A 22,753-nucleotide genomic window follows, 5' to 3' on the forward strand; every position below is an offset into this window, starting at 1 on the left:
TAATTACCTTTTGAAATTCTACAGGCATTGCTTACTACGTGGTCTCGGTGTTGAATACGTATCCCGTTAGATAAAAACTCTCAATCACTGCGCCACCATGCCAACATCGATTCCACAGGCCAACTGAAAGGTAATAATAGCCTACATTTATTCATTTCGAAATGTTTTGTTTCTATGGCTTAACATAACAAACCAAGTATATGGCATGGTATATTTAACTAATGTAAACTAGTATATGGCACAGGCCTTGCTTTCATTAAAGAATTGAGAGGTTAGTATCTTTAGTATAACTCTTAGTAGTTGTTAATTTTATTTGGAGAAAAATGTTTTCGTTACACTAGTGATAGGTATGTCTTACCAAACGATTTTAAATGAGAACTGTATGTGTCAAAAATTGAAAAAAATAATAATTTCTATTCACTTTCATCGACCTTGTGACTTGTTCCCTTTCTCATTGGCTCATCAATCTCACACACACAACATTATCCGTTCTGTACCAACACTCAACAAACACACATTTTGGCCAATAATATTGGGATATCTCTAACTCTCTACCCACGCTTTGCATCTAACACACATACACTTCCTCTTTGTCCACGTGTTTCACTAACCATTGGTATGGCTGGTCATTGTATTCTTGTTCAGAAAAAAGATCTGCCTAGGCCAAAATTAAAAATATTTATGTTTCCCCTAGCGCGACCGACCCAATAAAATCCCGCCGACTGAATTATATTTTCGCCACATTGAAAATAATTTTTTTTTATAAAGAAACCTAATTTTATCCAAAATCGTTTTTAGAAGACCCACACATTTTTTTTTGTTTTCCAACCATTTTGAAAACCTCCATGAATAACATAGGCGAAATTCTCGCTTTATGGTCGGTAACTTCGCCGGAATATCCTCCGAAAGAGAATGTTTTTTGAGTTCACGATCGAGTAAACAAGCATTCTGAGAGTATTGCATAAGCAATACAGGTCCCCTACCGGTTTGTGGAAATTGTGAAGGAAACCATGCACTGGTATGCAGAATATCGAACCCGAACATTTAAAAACTGGAATATGAAAAAATAATTTTCTCGAAAATATGTCAACCAGACGCTACAAAAGTGTAAACTTGATCTGTATTTTGAAGCTGTTCAGCAAATTTCATATTATTCCTCAAACGCATAAAGAAAAAAAGTGTGGAAAACTGAAGTGGGACAGACAGACGGACAGACAGACAGACGGACGGATGGACGGACTGACGGACGCAGAGGAAAGCTGTAGTCCCCTCCGGTGAAAACCGGTAGGGGACTTATAAACCCAAGAGACATTAAAATGTTAATCATTTAATTCAATAGACGTTTCCATGTACAGCCTCAGTTAACCACTGTGATTAATCGATTGTCTTATCGTTTATGGGTATAAATACGAGTGGTGCCTATTCTGCATTGAAGATTACATTCGATGTTTATTACTTTTAGTGTTGATATTAGAAATAGTTGTTAGCCTGTAATTAGTTATTAACTCTACGAAATTAATGCTTTAATTATCATAAAACCATCTGCCTACAGTTATCTTAAAAATTCAAATGGTCCTCTACACAATGGTTGAAATTGGGTCAAAAGGGTGGACTAATACCTAAAAAATACACAAAAGTACAGAGAATGATTTTATTTGTCATTTAGCTAACACAAATACAAAATTTATTAAGTATGAAATGTATGATTACATCAAATAATTTAATATATCGGAAACGTTTTTAAAACTTTTAGAATTTTTTTTAATTTATTATTTACGTGCTTAAAGTTTAATCAAATTTTAAGTAAGGTTGAATCTGTGTATATCATCGTTCCTGTAGGTTATGCTGTATCAAATATTGACACTCTTCCTAAAGTCAAACGTCTCCCTACTTTTCTGTTAGGGAGAAATGAATCTCCCAAAAATTAGGTTGGTACCTGTAAGAATTAAAAGACTCTTTACGTTTTGAAAAAATTAAACAGTTCTCTTAACTTCGTCAAATTTCAAATCAACAGATACAAATGAGCTGTATACAAACAATTTCCGTATACGAATTGTACCTGTTGTTCCAATCACGTGTTTATACAAACTTCCGTCAAACGTATTTGGAAGTGCACAGAGAAGCCTTGAGTCTACTGAGCTACACAATCTTTTGTTAATTGAAAAAAGTTGTGGTAAGTGAAATTGACATTTTGTTTAAAAGAGACCTGAAATTTTAGTTCGCATTTGCGCATAGTATCAATTTGGAAGTGACATCTAGTCTAACCAGTTTTGTGTGAACCCACAATATAACACTTCATGTTTCACAATCCACAGATTACTTATATATGTTATTAGTTAAATCGGTTTTGTGTAAACCAACACAACCTCATGTCATAATTACCATTAGTTAGACTTGTTTGAATTTAAAATGTGTAGCTAAAATAGACCTACTATTTCGTATTTTTTTTTTTTGGGGGGGGGGGGGGTGTCATTAAAAGTTTTGATTAGTAAAGCAAACTGATTATTGATATGACGGGATAATTTTAATTTGTTGTTTCCACACAAATTATTTTGGGTCAATCTAAGCGTGTTTAAGGGTTTTTTTCTTCTTTTTTTTGGCGACATGGCAATATGTCATTAGAGAATATATACCACAATATCTTGACTACGAATACAGAGGAGACAGTTTTTTTTCTGATTAACCACGTTTAATGTTAAACTGATATTATTTCAAGAAGTCAATACTACACATACTTATTTCATATCCTTTGTTGAATACTAAGTCAATGTAGACCTGTTTTGTTTTTTGTCATTGATTAATTTAAAGCAATATGTTGTTTGTTAGAGAGTAATTTTACTGAAAAGCTATTTGTTTCTAGTGGTTTGTTACCCTTAACAAACCATTAATTAACCAGTGTTACATAAAAATTCATCTAAATTGCTTTCTTAACCAGAGAGAGAGAAAGAGAGAGAGAGAGAGAGAGAGAGAGAGAGAGAGAGAGAGAGAGAGAGAGAGAGAGAGAGAGAGAGAGAGAAAGAGATACTGGCACTGCATTTCATAAATAAAAAAAAAAAAAAATTGCAATGCAACTGTAAAATAAATTGCACAAAAACTCCCAGGTTAAAATATAAAGCTTTCGTTAAATAATGGTATAAGTTGTTGTAATTTAGCTGTCAAATATATAATCAATTTTTTTGCAAAATAAGGGAGAATGACAAAGGTGAGTCAAAATATCATATAAGTCCGTATTCTCTGTTTCTAACAGCGGTCCTCAGAGTTTTAGTCATTGGCCAGGAAAGAGGTCCTTCACACTAAAGATCATATTCAACTGAAAACTGTTTTCTCGTCTGGTTCAGTTAAAAAACGGCTTTGTTAAAATCAAAAGTATTGTAGATAAAATTTGTCATGATTTTCAGTTTAAAAATCAAAAAGAGTAAAAAAGGCAACACCGCCTTTACAAAAAACACTATACTAAGATTTCTGTAGGAATTGCATACGTCGTCTACTTTTGCAATGCTAAAATATATTTTATTATATGTTAGCAAGATAACTGTCTTTTAACTTACGTTCTAATATATCGGCAATGTCGAACTGGCATCTAACAGGCACGGTGTTGACTACTTTACAACTTTAACAAATTAAGACAAAATGTGCATAACAGACGCAAGCAAAACTATGTACAAATAAACGATACAGTTCTACACATTGGGTACAGTGATACAACGATGTACAAATAAACATATGACAATACAGTTCTACACATTGTGTACAGTAATACAACAATGTACAAATAAACAACTGACGATACATTTCTACACATTGTCTATAGTAATACAACAATGTACAAATAAACACATGACAATACAGTTCTACACATTGTGTACAGTGATACAACAATGTACAAATAAACACATTACAATACAGTTCTACACATTGTCTATAGTAATACAACGATGTACAAATAAACACATGACGACACAGTTCTACACATTGTGTACAGTAATACAACAATGTACAAATAAACATATGAGGATACAGTTCTACACATTGTCTATAGTAATACAACAATGTACAAATAAACACATGACAATACAGTTCTACACATTGTGTACGTACAAATAAACACATGACAATACAGTTCTACACATTGTGTACAGTGATACAACGATGTACAAATAAACATATGACAATACAGTTCTACACATTGTGTACAGTTATACAACAATAAACAAATGACGATACAGTTCTACACTTTGTATAAAGTAATACAACAATGTACAAATAAACAAATGACGATACAGTTCTACACTTTGTATAAAGTAACACAACAATGTACAAATAAACACATGACGATACAGTTCTACACATTGTCTATAGTAATACAACAATGTACAAATAAACACATGACGATACAGTTCTACACATTGTCTATAGTAATACAACAATGTACAAATAAACACATGACGATACAGTTCTACACATTGTCTATAGTAATACAACAATGTACAAATAAACACATGACAATACAGTTCTACACATTGTCTATAGTAATACAACAATGTACAAATAAACACATGACGATACAGTTCTACACATTGTCTATAGTAATACAACAATGTACAAATAAACACATGACGATACAGTTCTACACATTGTGTACAGTAATACAACAATGTACAAATAAACACATGACGATACAGTTCTACACATTGTGTACAGTAATACAACGATGTACAAATAAACACATGACGATACAGTTCTACACATTGTCTATAGTAATACAACGATGTACAAATAAACACATGACGATACAGTTCTACACATTGTGTACAGTAATACAACGATGTACAAATAAACACATGACGATACAGTTCTACACATTGTGTACAGTAATACAACAATGTACAAATAAACACATGACGATACAGTTCTACACATTGTCTATAGTAATACAACAATGTACAAATAAACACATGACGATACAGTTCTACACATTGTCTATAGTAATACAACAATGTACAAATAAACACATGACGATACAGTTCTACACATTGTGTACAGTAATACAACAATGTACAAATAAACACATGACAATACAGTTCTACACATTGTGTACAGTAATACAACGATGTACAAATTAACACATGACAATAAAGTTCTACACATTGTCTATAGTAATACAACGATGTACAAATAAACACATGACGATACAGTTCTACACATTGTGTACAGTAATACAACGATGTACAAATAAACACATGACGATACAGTTCTACACATTGTGTACAGTAATACAACGATGTACAAATAAACACATGACGATACAGTTCTACACATTGTGTACAGTAATACAACAATGTACAAATAAACACATGACGATACAGTTCTACACATTGTGTACAGTAATACAACGATGTACAAATAAACACATGACGATACAGTTCTACACATTGTGTACAGTAATACAACAATGTACAAATAAACACATGACAATACAGTTCTACACATTGTCTATAGTAATACAACAATGTACAAATAAACACATGACAATACAGTTCTACACATTGTGTACAGTAATACAACGATGTACAAATAAACACATGACGATACAGTTCTACACATTGTGTACAGTAATACAACGATGTACAAATAAACACATGACAATACAGTTCTACACATTGTCTATAGTAATACAACAATGTACAAATAAACACATGACGATACAGTTCTACACATTGTGTACAGTAATACAACGATGTACAAATAAACACATGACGATACAGTTCTACACATTGTGTACAGTAATACAACGATGTACAAATAAACACATGACAATACAGTTCTACACATTGTCTATAGTAATACAACAATGTACAAATAAACACATGACAATACAGTTCTACACATTGTGTACAGTAATACAACGATGTACAAATAAACACATGACGATACAGTTCTACACATTGTGTACAGTAATACAACGATGTACAAATAAACACATGACAATACAGTTCTACACATTGTGTACAGTAATACAACGATGTACAAATAAACACATGACAATACAGTTCTACACATTGTGTACAGTGATTTAACGATGTACAAATAAACACATGACGATACAGTTCTACACATTGTGTACAGTAATACAACGATGTACAAATAAACACATGACAATACAGTTCTACACATTGTGTACAGTAATACAACGATGTACAAATAAACACATGACAATACAGTTCTACACATTGTGTACAGTGATACAACGATGTACAAATAAACACATGACAATACAGTTCTACACATTGTCTATAGTAATACAACAATGTACAAATTAACACATGACAATACAGTTCTACACATTGTCTACAGTAATACAACGATGTACAAATAAACACATGACGATACAGTTCTACACATTGTCTATAGTAATACAACGATGTACAAATTAACACATGACAATACAGTTCTACACATTGTCTATAGTAATACAACAATGTACAAATTAACACATGACAATACAGTTCTACACATTGTCTATAGTAATACAACGATGTACAAATAAACACATGACAATACAGTTCTACACATTGTGTACAGTAATACAACGATGTACAAATAAACACATGACAATACAGTTCTACACATTGTGTACAGTAATACAACGATGTACAAATAAACACATGACGATACAGTTCTACACATTGTCTATAGTAATACAACAATGTACAAATAAACACATGACAATACAGTTCTACACATTGTCTATAGTAATACAACGATGTACAAATAAACACATGACAATACAGTTCTACACATTGTGTACAGTAATACAACAATGTACAAATAAACACATGACGATACAGTTCTACACATTGTCTACAGTAATACAACAATATATTACAATTATGATTTACATTTAAAAAAAAATCTTATTTTGACTTTGAGTAAAAAAAACCCCCAGTACATTGCGGTGTATTACAGTTGTTATTTGATTTAAGTTTTACGTCTATCAAAGTATACCCAGGTGATGAATGAGTATTAAGAATTAAGAAGTAAGAAGAAGAAAAAGAGAACAAAAATACCAACAGAAACAATGTGTCTCTTCTTCAAAGGAGGAACAGAGTTACCGTACTTATATTTCAATAAAAGTGCCACATCATAGCAATATTTAAATGATATGTAAAGATTTAGTGCGCTATTACCATCCACAAAACATAAGTGATGACAAAACCGATATATATTTGCTGTATATGATGTTTACTTCTGGGCCGTGTATGTTTTAAACTATTTTGGTAGGCCAATTACAATTTGCCCAACAAAAATTAATAGATTATAGGCACGACGTTACAGGTATACAAAACAATTAAATTAAACGTATATTCATTTCTTTAACCCAAGCGTATAAATGCATGGATAACCTCCCATCGAAATAAGCATGTTATAAGTTTAAAACATTACATAGCAGTTTTGTTTTTATTTTCTCTAGAAAATGGAAGGCGGGAAAACATGGCGTGAGGCAATTTTATCCGAAGATTTGAAAACACTTTTTAAGCGGTTTGAAGTCCAAATCCCAAATGACGCTTCAGGAAAGTCATTTGCTGGCAAACTTTTAAAAGGTGATTTTTTACGTGATATCGTTCAGGATGTAAGATCTCTTGCAGACGGGGTTGTTATAACAAGAAAAATTGACAGAAATGCGGTCGTTAAACCCGGGACCATGTATGCGTTTGAAATCGATATTGGCAGAATGGGAGACAAATGTTATAAGGTAAATATCTAACAACATAGTAACATGTACATATATATCAAACCATTTTATTTTATAGTGTTGAAAAATTTGAAATATCTAGAAATATCAATTGATGTGTTCGTGTTACACTTACAAGTGTATTTACTACATTTAGTCATAATATAATCTTAAATTACAGTTTCTATAATATCAAGGCAGAAAGTTCATTCACGAGAACACTGATATATTTGTAGCGATAAATGTATACACACATTTAAAACAAAAACCTACTCACGAAGAAAATCAGCGAGAAATGATCAACAATCATGTTAATGAAATATAAAGCATTTGTATAATTGATACGAAAAAGTTATGCCATTATCATGCTAAATATGACTATTCAGAGGCATATTTTTATTGCACTTTTTTCAATATCAATTTATGTTTCAGCACAAAACAAATATAAATATGAATCAAATACTTGTTGAGTTTGGTATTTAGATCAGTACTGGCATCAGAACTCACATTTGGTTAATACTGTGGTTTCATCATTATTCTTTGAATACCAATTTTTGTTGGTTTCGTTTTTAAGTTTATCCACAAATTTAAATATTCATTGAGTTACAATCTCTACATTTTGTGTTGACAGGATCATTAGCCACGAATTTAAGTATCCTTGAAACTGTGATTTTTACTTTATGCACAAAAATTGATACCCACAAAAATTAATAAAACCACGAAAAGCCTTTTGAGAAATTTAAATGGACTACTATTAATGACGATTTCTTTCAAAGTGTACCAACGTAGGCATTCAATTTAACTCAGTTTAACTAAACAGTCCTTAAGATTGAACACAACTTTGTGGGAGATGATTATTAAAATCTAAAATGAATTGGTTGCTCAATTTACAAACCCAATCATTCAATCTCAACACTGGGGTTTAATAGGCAAGTACCGATCTTTTGATTTTGTTATATAAAGTCAGTGTAGTGAACATGTTTCATGCTGTTATTGCACTGATACGATCTTGGAATTTAATCAATTTGTTATACTTAACCTGTAGTTCTTTAACTCTTTAGAATTTAATTGATTTTTGAAAGGGTAAGCAACATAACTTTAGAAAACTTAAATTCTTAAAGAGTACCCAGACCATAATTATGACAACAAAAACTATTCTTATCGAATTTATTGTGCTTAAATAATTGTGTTCAAAAGACTAGACAAAGGTCGTGTTTCATTTGCACAATATAAAACATGCAGTTCAGAAAAAAATGCATAATTCGTAAAAAAAATCACCCAGCCACCGATTTTCATTGCACATGACAAATATTACTACTACAGACCCTGAAACGTGCTACTACACCTCTAAAACGAACCGTACCGTTCCGTGCAAGAAACGAACCGTACCGTTCACAAAACGAAACGTACCGTTCACAAAGCGTACCGTACCGTTCACAAAACGAACCGTACCGTTCACAAAGCGAACCGTACCGTTCACAAAACGAACCGTACCGTTCACAAAGCGAACCGTACCGTTCAAAAAGTGTAACGAACTGAACCGTGCAACTGGTGTAGTAGCACGTTTCAGGGTCTGTTCATATAGAGCAATAATTCTAAGAGTCAAATACACTTTATGTGACAAAATATAGAATTACGCTAAACTTCATTTAAAAACAGGTATTTTCTAGCCGTTCTACATCTCCTCGACCACATGCCGTGTATTAGTTATGTGTACCAAAAGATTTTCGGAAGCATACATTTGGAATGCAACTGCACTTATCATGTGCTTAGTTAGTAGTGTTTCAATTTTTTCTTGTTCTTAGACTGAATATTAAACATGTTAAGCATTATGTTAAACATTAAGCCCATTTTGTAACAGGATGATACTTATGTCATTGATTGAGCATTGCAATTATCAAAAGTTTATATATGCAAACCTTCATCAAACCTTTGAACTCCTTGTGTGCTCTAGAACTGCCCAGGGGGAACATTCTTAACAAATAAGAATTATCAACAAATCAAAATATTTGTATATACAGTCATATCATGCATATCTTTTACAATTTAATGCAATGCTTTGGTACATGTATACGATTTTAATGATATGCTATGACATTTCAATGCAACGCTATGAGATTTGTGGGTGCTATGAGAAAGTAAACCGAAGAGCTTAACGAAACGGTATGCTATGCTATGATATCTGAGGTTCGAACAAAAAACTTCTCCATACACAGAAGAGTTCAAAATATTTCGAAGTAAAATGATAGGAAGCCACAGTTTACAACTAATCTGTAATATGGACAATTATTTTTTTTAATAAATGCATCTAAAACCAAGTTGACATCATGTTGTATGCTATGCTATGTTAAGGTACTAAATGACAAATACGAATCTATAAAATTGTTTGCTATGGAATGAGATTCCAATGCTTTTGTATGAGATTCCAATGCCTTTGTATGAAATTTCAATGCTGTGCTATGCCATGATGTATGTTGTTAAATATATGCTTAGACTGATTGTTAGTACATGTAATAACATAAATTATAATTTTTTAAATATGCAAAAAAAAAAGAAGTTCAACTTTTCAATGTGGCTCCAACCTACCTCCATGAACACGGTTTTGAACTTGAATCTACACTATCTAAGGCTTCTGCCACAAAAGCCACAGCTCTTTTGAGTAATTAGTTTTTCAGAAGATTTTTAACAATTTGTCTTTCTGTAAAGCTAGGTAAAACAAAATGAATCCCCCCCTCAAAAAAATTAATGAATGAATAAATAAAAAAATCGGTTTTTCTGGTTGATTGTGTGCTTCTTATTTTTATTTTTTTTAAGAATATTTTTTTTCGTAAATTCCGCTATATTCCTATATAATTAAAAACTTGACCCTCCCCCCAACCCCATTGGGACCCCGCACTACCACCAGGAATCATTATCTGATTCTACACTACCTGATGATGCATCCACATATGTTTCAGCTTTTCTGGTCAATTAGTTGTTTTGAGAAAATCTGTTAAGGTGTTTCTCTATATATTTCTTTGTACAATTTCAATCCGAATTGCTGCCCCATCTTGCGCCCGGGATTATATTTTAAACATACTTGATTCCACTTTACCTGAGGATTCCTCTGCACAAGTTTTAGCTTTCCTGGTCAATGAGTGCTTCAGAAGATTTTTAACATTTTTTTTTTCTGAATTCATAAATTGAAAAATGGAAAACAATGCCTCGTAGTTTTGAAAATGATTTTGTGACTTACAAAGATTACAACTTTTAAAAAAGATTTTGGGGTTGTAAGTCACAACCAACGGGTTATCTGTTCGACTGTTTCCGAGTATTTTCCCTGTTAATTTTTTCGTAGTTTTAAAATTGGTATACTTTTTGCATTTCGTATGACTTCAGCCACAAGACCGTTTGAATATTTTGCCTATCGTTCTAGTCATATCAAATGCAATATTGTGTTTCATATGCGAATAATTACAGGAATTCAATTAAAACTACTAAAGACTGCGTTTTTTTTACAGGATGAATGACCATTCTCCTTAAAGGTAGTGTTACACGCATAAAACTGAACACAATCGAATGATTTCTCATCAGTTTATTCCATGTGTGTATCAATGTGAGGTTGAACAAAGACTGACAGAATTTTTTATACAATATCTTTTAAATATAAATAAAATGTCAAATTCCCACGGACAGGATGGAGGTAATTAAAAGTTAAAACAGAGATTAATGTGAAAATGCCTAGCCTGTTTATAATCTAAAATTTAATTGGAACCAAATCTGCCAAGTCCCACGATTTGAGCGATAAGGTGTGAAAGATAGCGGGGAGAACTGTCAAAGCCTCTCCCCCATTCATAATTTACATCATTTGCTGACCTTACAAGAATTTGTAGAATTCTTACTACAATGAAATTAAGGTACAATTTACTCTTAACACCTCCGTCCTTAAGATAAAAATTTAACTAGAAAAGTTGAATTTTTTCAAAATTAAAATTGTAAAGATAATTAAAATTAGGAAATAATACATATTTCAAAACAATAAAGTTCACTGTTTTACATTGAAGAAAAAATTGTCCATTAACAATCCATTAACAGATTACAGTCCAGAAGTCACAAATTATACTCAATGTAAAAGCAATAGTTAACAGTCCATATTTTTCAAATTCACTGTCACTATTCATAATACACTCGGATAGTTAGTTTATATACGCGATAAACTGTCTGCATTTTGATTTTTACTGCCTCTGCGGTATCTTACTTCGAAATCAAACGGTTGTAATGAAAGGGCCCAACGTAAGAGTCTTTGATTCCTGTCTTTCATGCGATGAAGCCAGCTAAGTGGATTATGGTCTGTCTCCACAAAGAACTTCCTGCCGTCCAGGTAATAGGAGAAAGAACCTATGGCCCAAACAATTGCCAAAAGTTCCTTTTCAATTGTTGAGTAGTTTTGTTCTCGCGGCAATAGCTTTCTACTGATGTAGGATACTGGATGGTCACCATCTATCATTTCTTGGCTGAGAACGGCTCCTATTGCGTATTGACTTGCATCAGTTTGGACAATAAACGGGTTTTCAATTTTTGGTGTTATTAGGACTGGTGCTGTCATCAAGGCCTCCTTCAAGAGTTTGAATGCCGTCACTTGTTCCGAGTTCCACTTTAATTTTGTCGGTTCAGATTTCTTCAGCATGTTGGTTAGCAATACGGAAATTTCGGCGTATTTCGCTATGTATGCACGGTAGTAGCCCGGCAATCCCAAGAACGACTTCTGGTTTTTCTTCGTCACCGGAAGAGGAAAGTCCTGAATCGCCTGTACTTTAGATGGATCTGGTGTAACGCTTCCATATGTGTCCCAGACATTTCAATTGTGTAGCTCCTATCTTACACTTTGAAGGGCGAACGGTCAAGTTAGCTTCCTGCAATTTCTTGACAACATTCTCGATATCCTCAAGGTGAGATTCCCAGGAATCTGAGAAAATCACTATATCATCAAAATATGTAACAACATTTTTCTCGTCATGTAACACCTTGTCCATTAGGCGTATGAATGTTGCAGGTGAGGTTTTCATTCCAAATGGCATAACTAAAAATTCGTAAAGTCCATATGGGGTCACAAAGGCTGATTTTTCTCTGGAATCTTCTGACAACGGAACTTGCCAGTATCCCTTGGTCAGATCGAAATGACTTAGAAATTTGGCATTTCCAACTTTTTCCAGGATGTCGCTGATTCTTGGGACTGGGTATGCATCTGACACTGTTATTTCATTGAGTTTTCGGTAGTCAATGCAGATTCTGATAGTTCCATCTGGTTTGTTTACAAGGACAACTGGCGAACTCCAAGGGCTATTTGATGGTTGAATTTGTCTCTGCTTCAACATTTCTTCAATTGCGTCCTTCACGGCTGCTTGTTTTGCTTCAGGAATTCTATACGGTCTTTGAAATATTGGTGTTTCTGTTGTTGTTCTGATGCTATGTTCCGTCAGGGTACAATGACCAGGTTTGTTTGTGAAAACATTTTCATATTTCATGAATATTTTGCGGACTTCCTGTTTTTGACAATGGTCTAAATTTTCGCCAAAATTCAAATCGCTTATGGTTTCGTTGTTTTCATTGCATGGAGTCGCTTCTTCTAGTCCATCAGTGTCTTCTGTTTTCTCAGCAACAAAGAGTATGGATCTTTTGTACTCTCTCAAAAGGTTTATATGGTACACTGCCACTCCGCGTCGTCCTCCTACATTGACTTTGTAATTGACATCATTGATGCGTTCTGTCACACGGTAGGGTCCTTTCCACTGAGCCTCCATTCGTGATGATTCTGATGGTAACAGGATGAGAACTTCATCTCCAGGTTGGAATTCTCGCCTTGACGCTGTTTTGTCATACCATTTTTTAACGAATTCCTTCCTTTTTGTCAGATTTTCTTTTACCACTGACGTAACATCCTGTAACCTTTGTCGAATCTTGAATATATGCTCGATGGTTGACATTTGGATTTCCTCTTCTCCTGCCATAAATTCTTTTATTACTTCCGTTGGTCCTCTGATTGGCCACCCGTAAAGTAGGTCAAATGGTGCGAATCCCGTCTCCTGATGAGGGACTTCACGGTACGCGAACAATGCATATGGGAGTAGAGTATCCCACTCTAGCTCCTCAGTTGTGCAAAGCTTCTTTAATATCGATTTCAATGTCCCATTGAAACGTTCAGTTTTTCCATTCGCTTGAGGATGATATGGTGAAGTTGTCACTCCCTTCACTTTCAACAATGTGAATAACTCCTTGATGAGTTTACTCGTAAAGTTAGTTCCTTGATCAGTCAAGATAACTTTCGGAATGCCTACCCGGCTAAAGAGTTCAATGAGAGCGTTTGCCACACTCTCAGCATCACAGCTTTTCAATGCGAATGCTTCTGGGTAACGCGTTGCGTCATCAACAATGGTGAGAATGAATCTGTTTCCTTTCTTTGTTTTAGCCAAAGGGCCTACGATATCCATTGATATTTTGAAAAATGGAGTAGATATAATTGGCGTGTTGATCATTGGGACTTTCACATTGGTTCTTTTTGCCACTTTCTGACATACGTCACATGAAGAACAGTAATCGCTGATTTCATGGAACATCCCTGGCCAATAGAAAGATTTCAAAATGCGTTCTTTTGTTTTCTCTGTTCCAAGGTGTCCTGCAAGTGGTCGGTTGTGTGCAAGTTTTATGATCGATTGTCGGAGAGTTTTTGGTAGGACAATTTGATATCCCTGCTTTTGTTTGTTTGCCGATGTCCATTTTCGTTTTAAGATTCCATTTTCCCAATAAAATGCGAGTGGTATTGTGCAGGCTGTTTCTGTCGATACAGCCTTATCCCGACATGATTTTAACTTTGGGTCATTCCTCTGAAGTTCTGCAAGTTTTTCTGCATTGATTCCATGTAGGTTCTCAATGTTTACAGTCTCTGTTGTTTCACTGTCCTTAATTGCTTCAATCTCTTTTGGTTTTACATCAGATTCATTCATTTTTCGGTCAAACAATACTTCTTCATTTGTTTCTTGACGCACTTGTGTTCTCGTCACAACATTAACATTCTTCCTGCTAATGACATCATTTCCTAGTAGCGCATCTGCTACCAGAGAAGGAACAAGACCAACCTGTGCATGTCCTTTGAAGTACGGAGTGTCGAGTTTCACTATCCCAATTTTGGCCTCAAATGGCTGCCCGATGGCTGTGTACAGTGTGGTCTTCTGTCCCTCCAAAATGCATGAGGAATCTACCAGGTCCTCCTTGATTAAAGTCATTGACGCTCCCGTATCCTTTACAAAGGAAACTTCCCTGTCATTCAAGTGTCCTGGAATGTAGATTAATCCATCACATTCATGTTTAATTATTTTAGACACTAATGAAATTTTAGGACATTTATTAGCAAAATGCCCTTTGCCATTGCATTTAAAACATATCACATCCTTCCTGTGATTTCCATGGTTTTGACCATTTCCTGGTCCCGATCCTTTGCCATTCCCAGTAAATCCCTGAGATGGTCCAGATCCTTTGCCATTCCCGGTAAACCCCTGGGATGGTCCAACTTCCCTTGGTCCTTTTGGCGGTATGTAGTCCTCGGCAGCTTCCACGACAGTAGATGATCCCTTGTTTCTTCTTACCCATTGTGCTTGTGCTGGCGGTAATGCTTTTAGAAAAAATTCTTCTCGCAAAATTTCTATTGGATCCTTGTCCTCAATGGATCTCCGTAGGTACTTATCTATTCTTGAAAACAACCCTCTGTACGTTTCATTTCCTTCACGTTTTACGTTTACGAGTTCATTAAAGTACTCATGTGGGCGTTTTCCATATCGATCAACAAGTGCCTTTCTTAAATCACCGAATGTAGATGATGACTGGGATGAAATTTGACGAGTCTCACCTGTTAAAAGAGTTCTTAATTGTAAGACTTTTTGTTTCTCATTCCATTCAGCTTGCTCCCCGATAGCCTCAAATTCCGATAGAAATGTTAGTATGTCATCACATTTCGGGTCAAACGGTTGTAATTTGATCTTAAACGGCACAGCTTTTGCTGATGGTTCATTTTCCTGTTTTTGCAGTTGAATTTTTTCCCTTTCTAAAGCCAATCTTTCCATTTCTATCTTAAGATTTTCGCGTTCCAAGGCATTTTTTTCTCTTTCCAACTCGATTTCCAAATTTTGATCCTTCTTTGTTGTTTTTTTCTTTAACGGCGGATTTTTAGGTTGCCTAAACAATTGCGGTTGATCTTCTACACGCTCATCTTCTGTAAACTCGATTAGTTTTTGGGTTGTAGCTCGCCTTGGCCTTCCTGTGTCATCAACCTCCGTGTCCGACATATTTAATAGGTATTGGTTCACTTTAACTAAAAATTGTTTCCCCACAATAATTAGTAAATTACACTTTTACTTCAATCGTTACACCACGACTATGAGTGAAAGTATCCCACCGCTGCCACCAAATTGTTACACGCATAAAACTGAACCCAATCGAATGATTTCTCATCAGTTTATTCCATGTGTGTATCAATGCGAGGTTGAACAAAGACTGACAGAATTTTTTATACAATATCTTTTAAATATAAATAAAATGTCAAATTCCCACGGACAGGATGGAGGTAATTAAAAGTTAAAACAGAGATTAATGTGAAAATGCCTAGCCTGTTTATAATCTAAAATTTAATTGGAACCAAATCTGCCAAGTCCCACGATTTGAGCGATAAGGTGTGAAAGATAGCGGGGAGAACTGTCAAAGCCTCTCCCCCATTCATAATTTACATCATTTGCTGACCTTACAAGAATTTGTAGAATTCTTACTACAATGAAATTAAGGTTACAATTTACTCTTAACAGGTAGCTTAAAAATGATCTTTAAGCCACCTTTAAGCTATACATACTGCCTAGAGGTTTCATATATGTGCTTAAAAGTGACTAAAAAAACGCCAAAAAATGGTTTAATGATGCTTAAAGGCAGCTTAAAGAAGCTTAAAATATATATTTAAGCAACCTGTAAGGATAACTCATTGGTCTTTAATGACTAAGCTTCTTAGATCCACCTTTAAGCCTTTTTTTGTTTCAATCATTACAATCTATTATCAATAGTGTGCTGATATACCAACACTAGTATAAATTCTATGGCAATTTAATCAACTGTGATTAATTGATAAATATATTCAACCTTTATGCGAAGTATTTATGAAGGAAAAAAAGGCGGTGGGTCTAGACAAAAGATACACCTGTTGTGTATATCCTATATAATCTGTGTAAGTTCCAGGTTTTTCAAAGGATAAACTTAATTAGATATACACACAAATGAAAACATGTCTAGTCACAAAAAGTCGCGATTTTAAAAAGAGAAATTGATTCTACAGAACGTGTACGGTAATTAAGTTTAAAAAAATGTATATTCCTAACATGTTCCAATTATCCTACGTTAGGAAAAGTATTAAAAACAGGTTTTTGGAAGAAAATTAAATTTAAAAAAAATTGCCTTAGACGAGTATCAAATCCGGGACTCTTAGCTCACTAGCATCAGCTCTATTTATATGCCCCATTGGAGCTTATATAAATATAAGTCTTTAGATTTTATAAATTATTGGCTATTGACTCAATATAATGTGTTTGCATATTTGTTTACATAAAAAAAATTCTGGCTTTCATTCAGTTTGTAGCTTGTTTGTAGCTAATCAATACCATATTACATGATTGCATATTTTTAGAATAAATGACGGAACTTAGTCTTTAGTGAACAAAAAATACATGATTGGAAACTGTTTGGCTTACTAGTTTATATATTTAAACCGGTATATACATGTACATGCATAAATTGGCCTAATTTATACATGTTAAATTGCTAGGAAGATGAAAACATGCATAGACATGCATCTATGCACTATTAGGGTAAACGTTTTACGAATCTACCGTCATGATCACGGCGCTTTTCCAGCACGTACATGTAATAATAGTGTATATTATACATTTACAACAGATTAACATATTAAAGTATCCCTCTCCTCACGTTTTGATTTCATTTTGTGTATGATCATTGTACTTAAAATAAGTTTAACTATAACTATATAATAGCACAGAAAGATTATTTCTTCATAGTTATTCAACATCCATTCAGGAAACGAACTTTTTTTTCGTGCGAAATGATCTTAAGACGAACATGTCTGAATCGAACATTTTTTGTTGTTGTAATTTCAATAAACAGGGTGTCCGAAATTATAACTAATACCATTTGAAATGCATATAAATTAAATATTGTTTGTCAAAAATTTTGAATTGTGACACAAATAAAAATCAAATAGGTTATTATTTTCAAACAAAAAAAGTTAATGAGAAAAATATGCTTTTCACTGATTTATGAGTCAAAAAATGCATCATATTTATTTGGTTGAATTGAATTTCAATTAAAATAAATGAATTTGACGTAACGGATTAGAAGAACGAATTGTTTTTTGCGTCTACGCCACTATCTATCGAACTCTGACTCTTAATTCTGAATCCATAGGATTCATATCTATATATAACATATACTAGGATTTCACTGGCGTTATCCTCTACATAATTCACATGTATAAATCCTTTTTTAACCGGGTTTTCAAACGGAAAAATCCGGTTATTAAAATGGTGAAAATGGCGGGCGGGCGGGCGGATTGGCGGGCGGCTGCCAAAAGGGTACCCTCATTTTACGGATAACTCCTCCTACAGTTTTCAAGATAGGAAATTGTTCTTTTGCAGATCAATTGTACATATATCAGAGGTGTGCATATTGCTAGGATTTTGATTTCCGATAATTTATCGAAAAAATATCAGCTTTGGAACTTAGTCATTTTTTGGCAAAATATTACATATAGGGAACCCTCATTGTACGGATAACTCCTCCTACAGTTCTCAAGATAGGAAGTTGTTCTTTTGCAGATCAATTGTACATATATAAGAGATGTGCATATTGCTAGGATTTTGATTTCCGATAATTTATCGAAAAAATATCAGCTTTGGAACTTAGTCATTTTTTGGCAAAATATTACATATAGGGAACCCTCATTGTACGGATAACTCCTCCTACAGTTCTCAAGATAGGAAGTTGTTCTTTTGCAGATCAATTGTACATATATCAGAGGTGTGCATATTGCTAGGATTTTGATTTCCGATAATTTATCGAAAAAATACCAGCTTTTGAACTTAGTCATTTTTGGCAAAATGTTGCATATACATGTAGGGTACTCCATTTCACTGGATAAGGGTTGACGTGGATTATGGATACAGTTTACATAAAAGAAAACCCGGTTTGCTTTCATATTGACAGCTTTTCACTTGTTTTTGTCCATCAACTGACAATCGCCAAGTTAAATTCTTATTTATTTACCAGTGTTAATCCGCTAATTGTTATGTAATTACATTACCTCTATAAGTGCACAAACACTTGCAAGCTAAAACCATTGTCCTTCAGACCCGCCTTTTTAATAAGTATATTACCTAAAGCTACACTTGATTACGCAGGTATGATAAGGCAACTCTCAGCGATCGATTGAGTAAAAATTCTTCTTATCAATATGACGTCACAATAAGCAGTATGATGTCATATTTTAATCAGATACATCTCAATTTTTACTTTATCACTGGTCTAAATTATAAAAAACTACAGGCGTAAAATGTCACTAGAAACTCTTCTAACTGAATGTATCTTTGATTTCTCTGTATTAAGTATAATAATTATTGATGGTGTCACATGTATGTATAATACACAAGATCAATGTCGACAGAGAAAGCATCAGAATGCAGTGTAAACGATGCTGAAATAAGACTTATTTCATACTGATACACAAGATTTAGATGTCATTTTGGATATAATCAGGATAATACGGGCATGGATACTATGTTTTATTAGCGAGTGTTATTAGGAATACATACAGCATAAATGTATAATAATCATAGAAGAAAACTTTAAAAATGAATAATTTTTATCATTTTACTTTTTAGGACCTTACGGAAAGCGGCTTCTTAGACCAAGCAAATAAAAATCTCACTCGAGTACTTCTTATAAAAGCGAAATCAATAGGAGTTATCGATGCAAAACTGATTGTTTACGGAAACTGCAAATATGATGTTGACAGATTAGATATCTACTTGCAGCACATTTATGAAGATTTTGATGAAATAGCAAAACTTAGTGCATATAAGAAGATATCTTATTATAGAAACTTTGTTAGGGAAATGATAGATACCTTTTCGACTTATAATCTCGATAGGGTAATTATCAAATCCATGGACAGGGTACTGACAAGAGAAAACATTAGACGGGTTTGTTTTGAGGTAGTTGTCAGACATGACAACAACTATGTTGGAACAGTGGAAAATACCGCATATAATTGTCGATATTCTGGTACTGTTACGAGGATAAAAGAGATTTTAACTGAAGAAACATTATGTGACACAGCAAGAAAATTAGGGTCAGAAATATGCACAGGGATCTTAATGCACATTGAAAGCGTTGTTCAGACTACACTGTCAGCAGAATTGGGGAAGATAAAATCAGATATGTCCACTATCATTTTCGTTGATATCATAAATGAAACGGTGGCTCAAATATTCCGTACAATATACGGTGTCATTATTTCAGTTACTACATTTTTTAGTACAATTTTTCGCCCGGTGGATGTTAATTCAGAAGAATGGAGAAGTCTGGTGGCTGATGAAGTATACTTCAATATTTGGAAAAAGAGAGATTTTTTAAGAGATTCTATACTGGATAATCTTACAAATCTTTGTGCAAAAACAAGAGAAGACTTCGAATTTATCACAAGCAAACTGGAAAAATTCCAAAAAAGAGTTATTCCAGAAGATCAAAAACAATGTAAGTATATAAGATATTAATTGAATAGATGGTGCGTTTGGTTAACAGGTAAAACGTCAAATGTCGTAGAGCCTTTTATTCAAACTATTATTCAAACAAATGATATATAGTGTCACTATAGTGCATTTGTGTATGCGATTGTCCTGTGCATCTTATGGGCAACTTTTAAAGAAATCATTTCACCCTGAAATATATAACTAAACAAATAAATTATATACAGTTCTTTTGACCGCTAAAAAGACAAAGTAATTAATTTTCCGATCAATTAGTTAAATATTGGTTAAAATATCGTTGAATATGAAAATTTTAAATAGAAAGTTTATTTACTACTTTATAACATCGATATCCAGATAAATAAAATGAAAGGTAACATTTCAAATCAAGAACTTTATTTGTTGTTGGAATAAAACCTTAAACGGGTTGACTCAAAAGCTTTTATAGTTATTCGTTGTAAAATGAAAAATGAAACAGGGAGGAACGTTAAACCCATATTAATCGACACAAGACGGATTTTGGGAAAATATCTGAATTTCTAACAGTAAAATTGGTCCAAGATAAAAAAAAAACTGACGAATATCGCCTACATTTACCACCAGCTTGTTTTATTTTATATAAATAATTGGATATGTGGAGATTAACTGGGGTTAACATTTCTCTCATTATGAAATAAATTTTTATTGATAGAACATATGATATTTTTACTATACAATCACTATGAGATAAGGCTCAATAAAAGAAATACTCATAACAAGAAAGCATTACTTTAAATAATTTTTAAAGATTTTTGTGTTTATCGCTTAAGCATTTTTTATGCGAACCCCCACTGACTTAGATCTGCCAAAGCGTGTCCACAACCTTACTCTCATTATTTTGCAATTTGGGCTGTTTATCGACAATAAAAGGGTTCAAGATTTGTTCAAAGTAATATATATATATATATATATATATATATATATATATATATATATATATATATATATATATTTGGAACATGTTTTAAAATGTTTTTTTCGCGAACAACAATAATACAATATTTGAGATAACTATAAAATGATCCTCAAATACAGATTATTCTAAATTGTAAAAGCCGTGACCCAAGGACCAGAACAGGTTCAATGTTAACATTGATTTACATGTATATAGAGAACATGTTTAAAAATCTTCATCTCGAGAACTACGTTGTTGCTATTTGTAAGATTAACATGTAACCTTGAAAAATGTAGTTTATTATTTTTAAAATAGTGACCCAGGGAGTATTTTTTGGAATTCAAAACAGTTTTAAAATTTAAGTTTTAAGAAAAATGTTTAAAGATGTTCTTCTAAGGAACTACGATGCTTCAGTTTTTCAGATTACTATGCAAGCATCATCAATTTGTGCATATTCTGAGTTTAAAAAAAAAGACTTGACCTTTGGTCTATTACTGGAACCCTAGAAGGGGCTCAATGTTTAAGATAACAATGTTAAATTAATTGAATTAATTAATTTCAATGTTTGAAATTCTCCTTCTGAAGAACAACAATGCTTCAATTTGTTAGATTTGTGAGATATGCAGGCATCCTTAAATAATGTAAATGCTAAAGACGTTCATGTAAAGCGTTGACCAACAGACTAATATTGGGGCTCTAACAGGGGTTCAAATTTTAACAGAAATATGTATTAAAATGTTTAAAAATACTTCTCAAGAACTACGATGCTACATTTTGTGAGATTACTGTACAAGAATCTTCAAAAAGTGTACATTTAAAATTGTAAAAGCAAACCATAAACCTTGGACCAATCCTGGGGCCCAAGAAAAAGTTTAAGATAGAAATAGCATATGCTACGACATAGAATGTTACAAAGAACTGTTGTTCAGGTGTTGTTTAAATTAAGATCCTCCATTGTGAAAATTACACATTACAGGACATTTAACTGGTCAACATAGTGTATGTATAACCAATTTTATAGTTAAATAGGTCTATCTCAGATGCGAGTGTTTACAGGTATAAAAAGTATTTATACCTCTATCAAAGTTGGCCTTTCTATTAATGCAGCAAATATGGCAAAATGCCAGTTTCAACATATATAGGAAACTCATTTACCGGTATTATATTATGTTTACTTTGCAGTAATCAAAGAATGGGAACAACGTGACATTATAGACGAGTCTTCATTGCAAAAGTGTCCATCAATTGTAAAGTTTATAG

At 33.3% G+C, this 22,753-nt stretch overlaps 2 protein-coding genes across 2 annotated transcripts in view; one reads left to right on the forward strand and one right to left on the reverse strand.

The window, feature by feature from the left end:
• Window positions 1-20,660, forward strand: LOC128170807 (uncharacterized). The gene is made up of 3 exons (XM_052836570.1): window positions 1-130; window positions 7,472-7,753; window positions 19,693-20,660. The coding sequence occupies exons 2-3, from the start codon at window positions 7,475-7,477 to the stop codon at window positions 20,584-20,586; spliced, it is 1,173 nt and encodes a 390-aa protein (XP_052692530.1). The 5' UTR covers window positions 1-130; window positions 7,472-7,474; the 3' UTR covers window positions 20,587-20,660.
• The window catches only part of LOC128170809 (multiple epidermal growth factor-like domains protein 10), a 186,353-nt gene that overhangs the window by 147,228 nt on the left and 16,372 nt on the right, over window positions 1-22,753 (reverse strand). The window lies entirely within an intron of this gene.

The sequence above is a fragment of the Crassostrea angulata genome, chromosome 2, assembly GCF_025612915.1.
Source record: "Crassostrea angulata isolate pt1a10 chromosome 2, ASM2561291v2, whole genome shotgun sequence".
Classification (NCBI taxonomy): domain Eukaryota; kingdom Metazoa; phylum Mollusca; class Bivalvia; order Ostreida; family Ostreidae; genus Magallana; species Magallana angulata.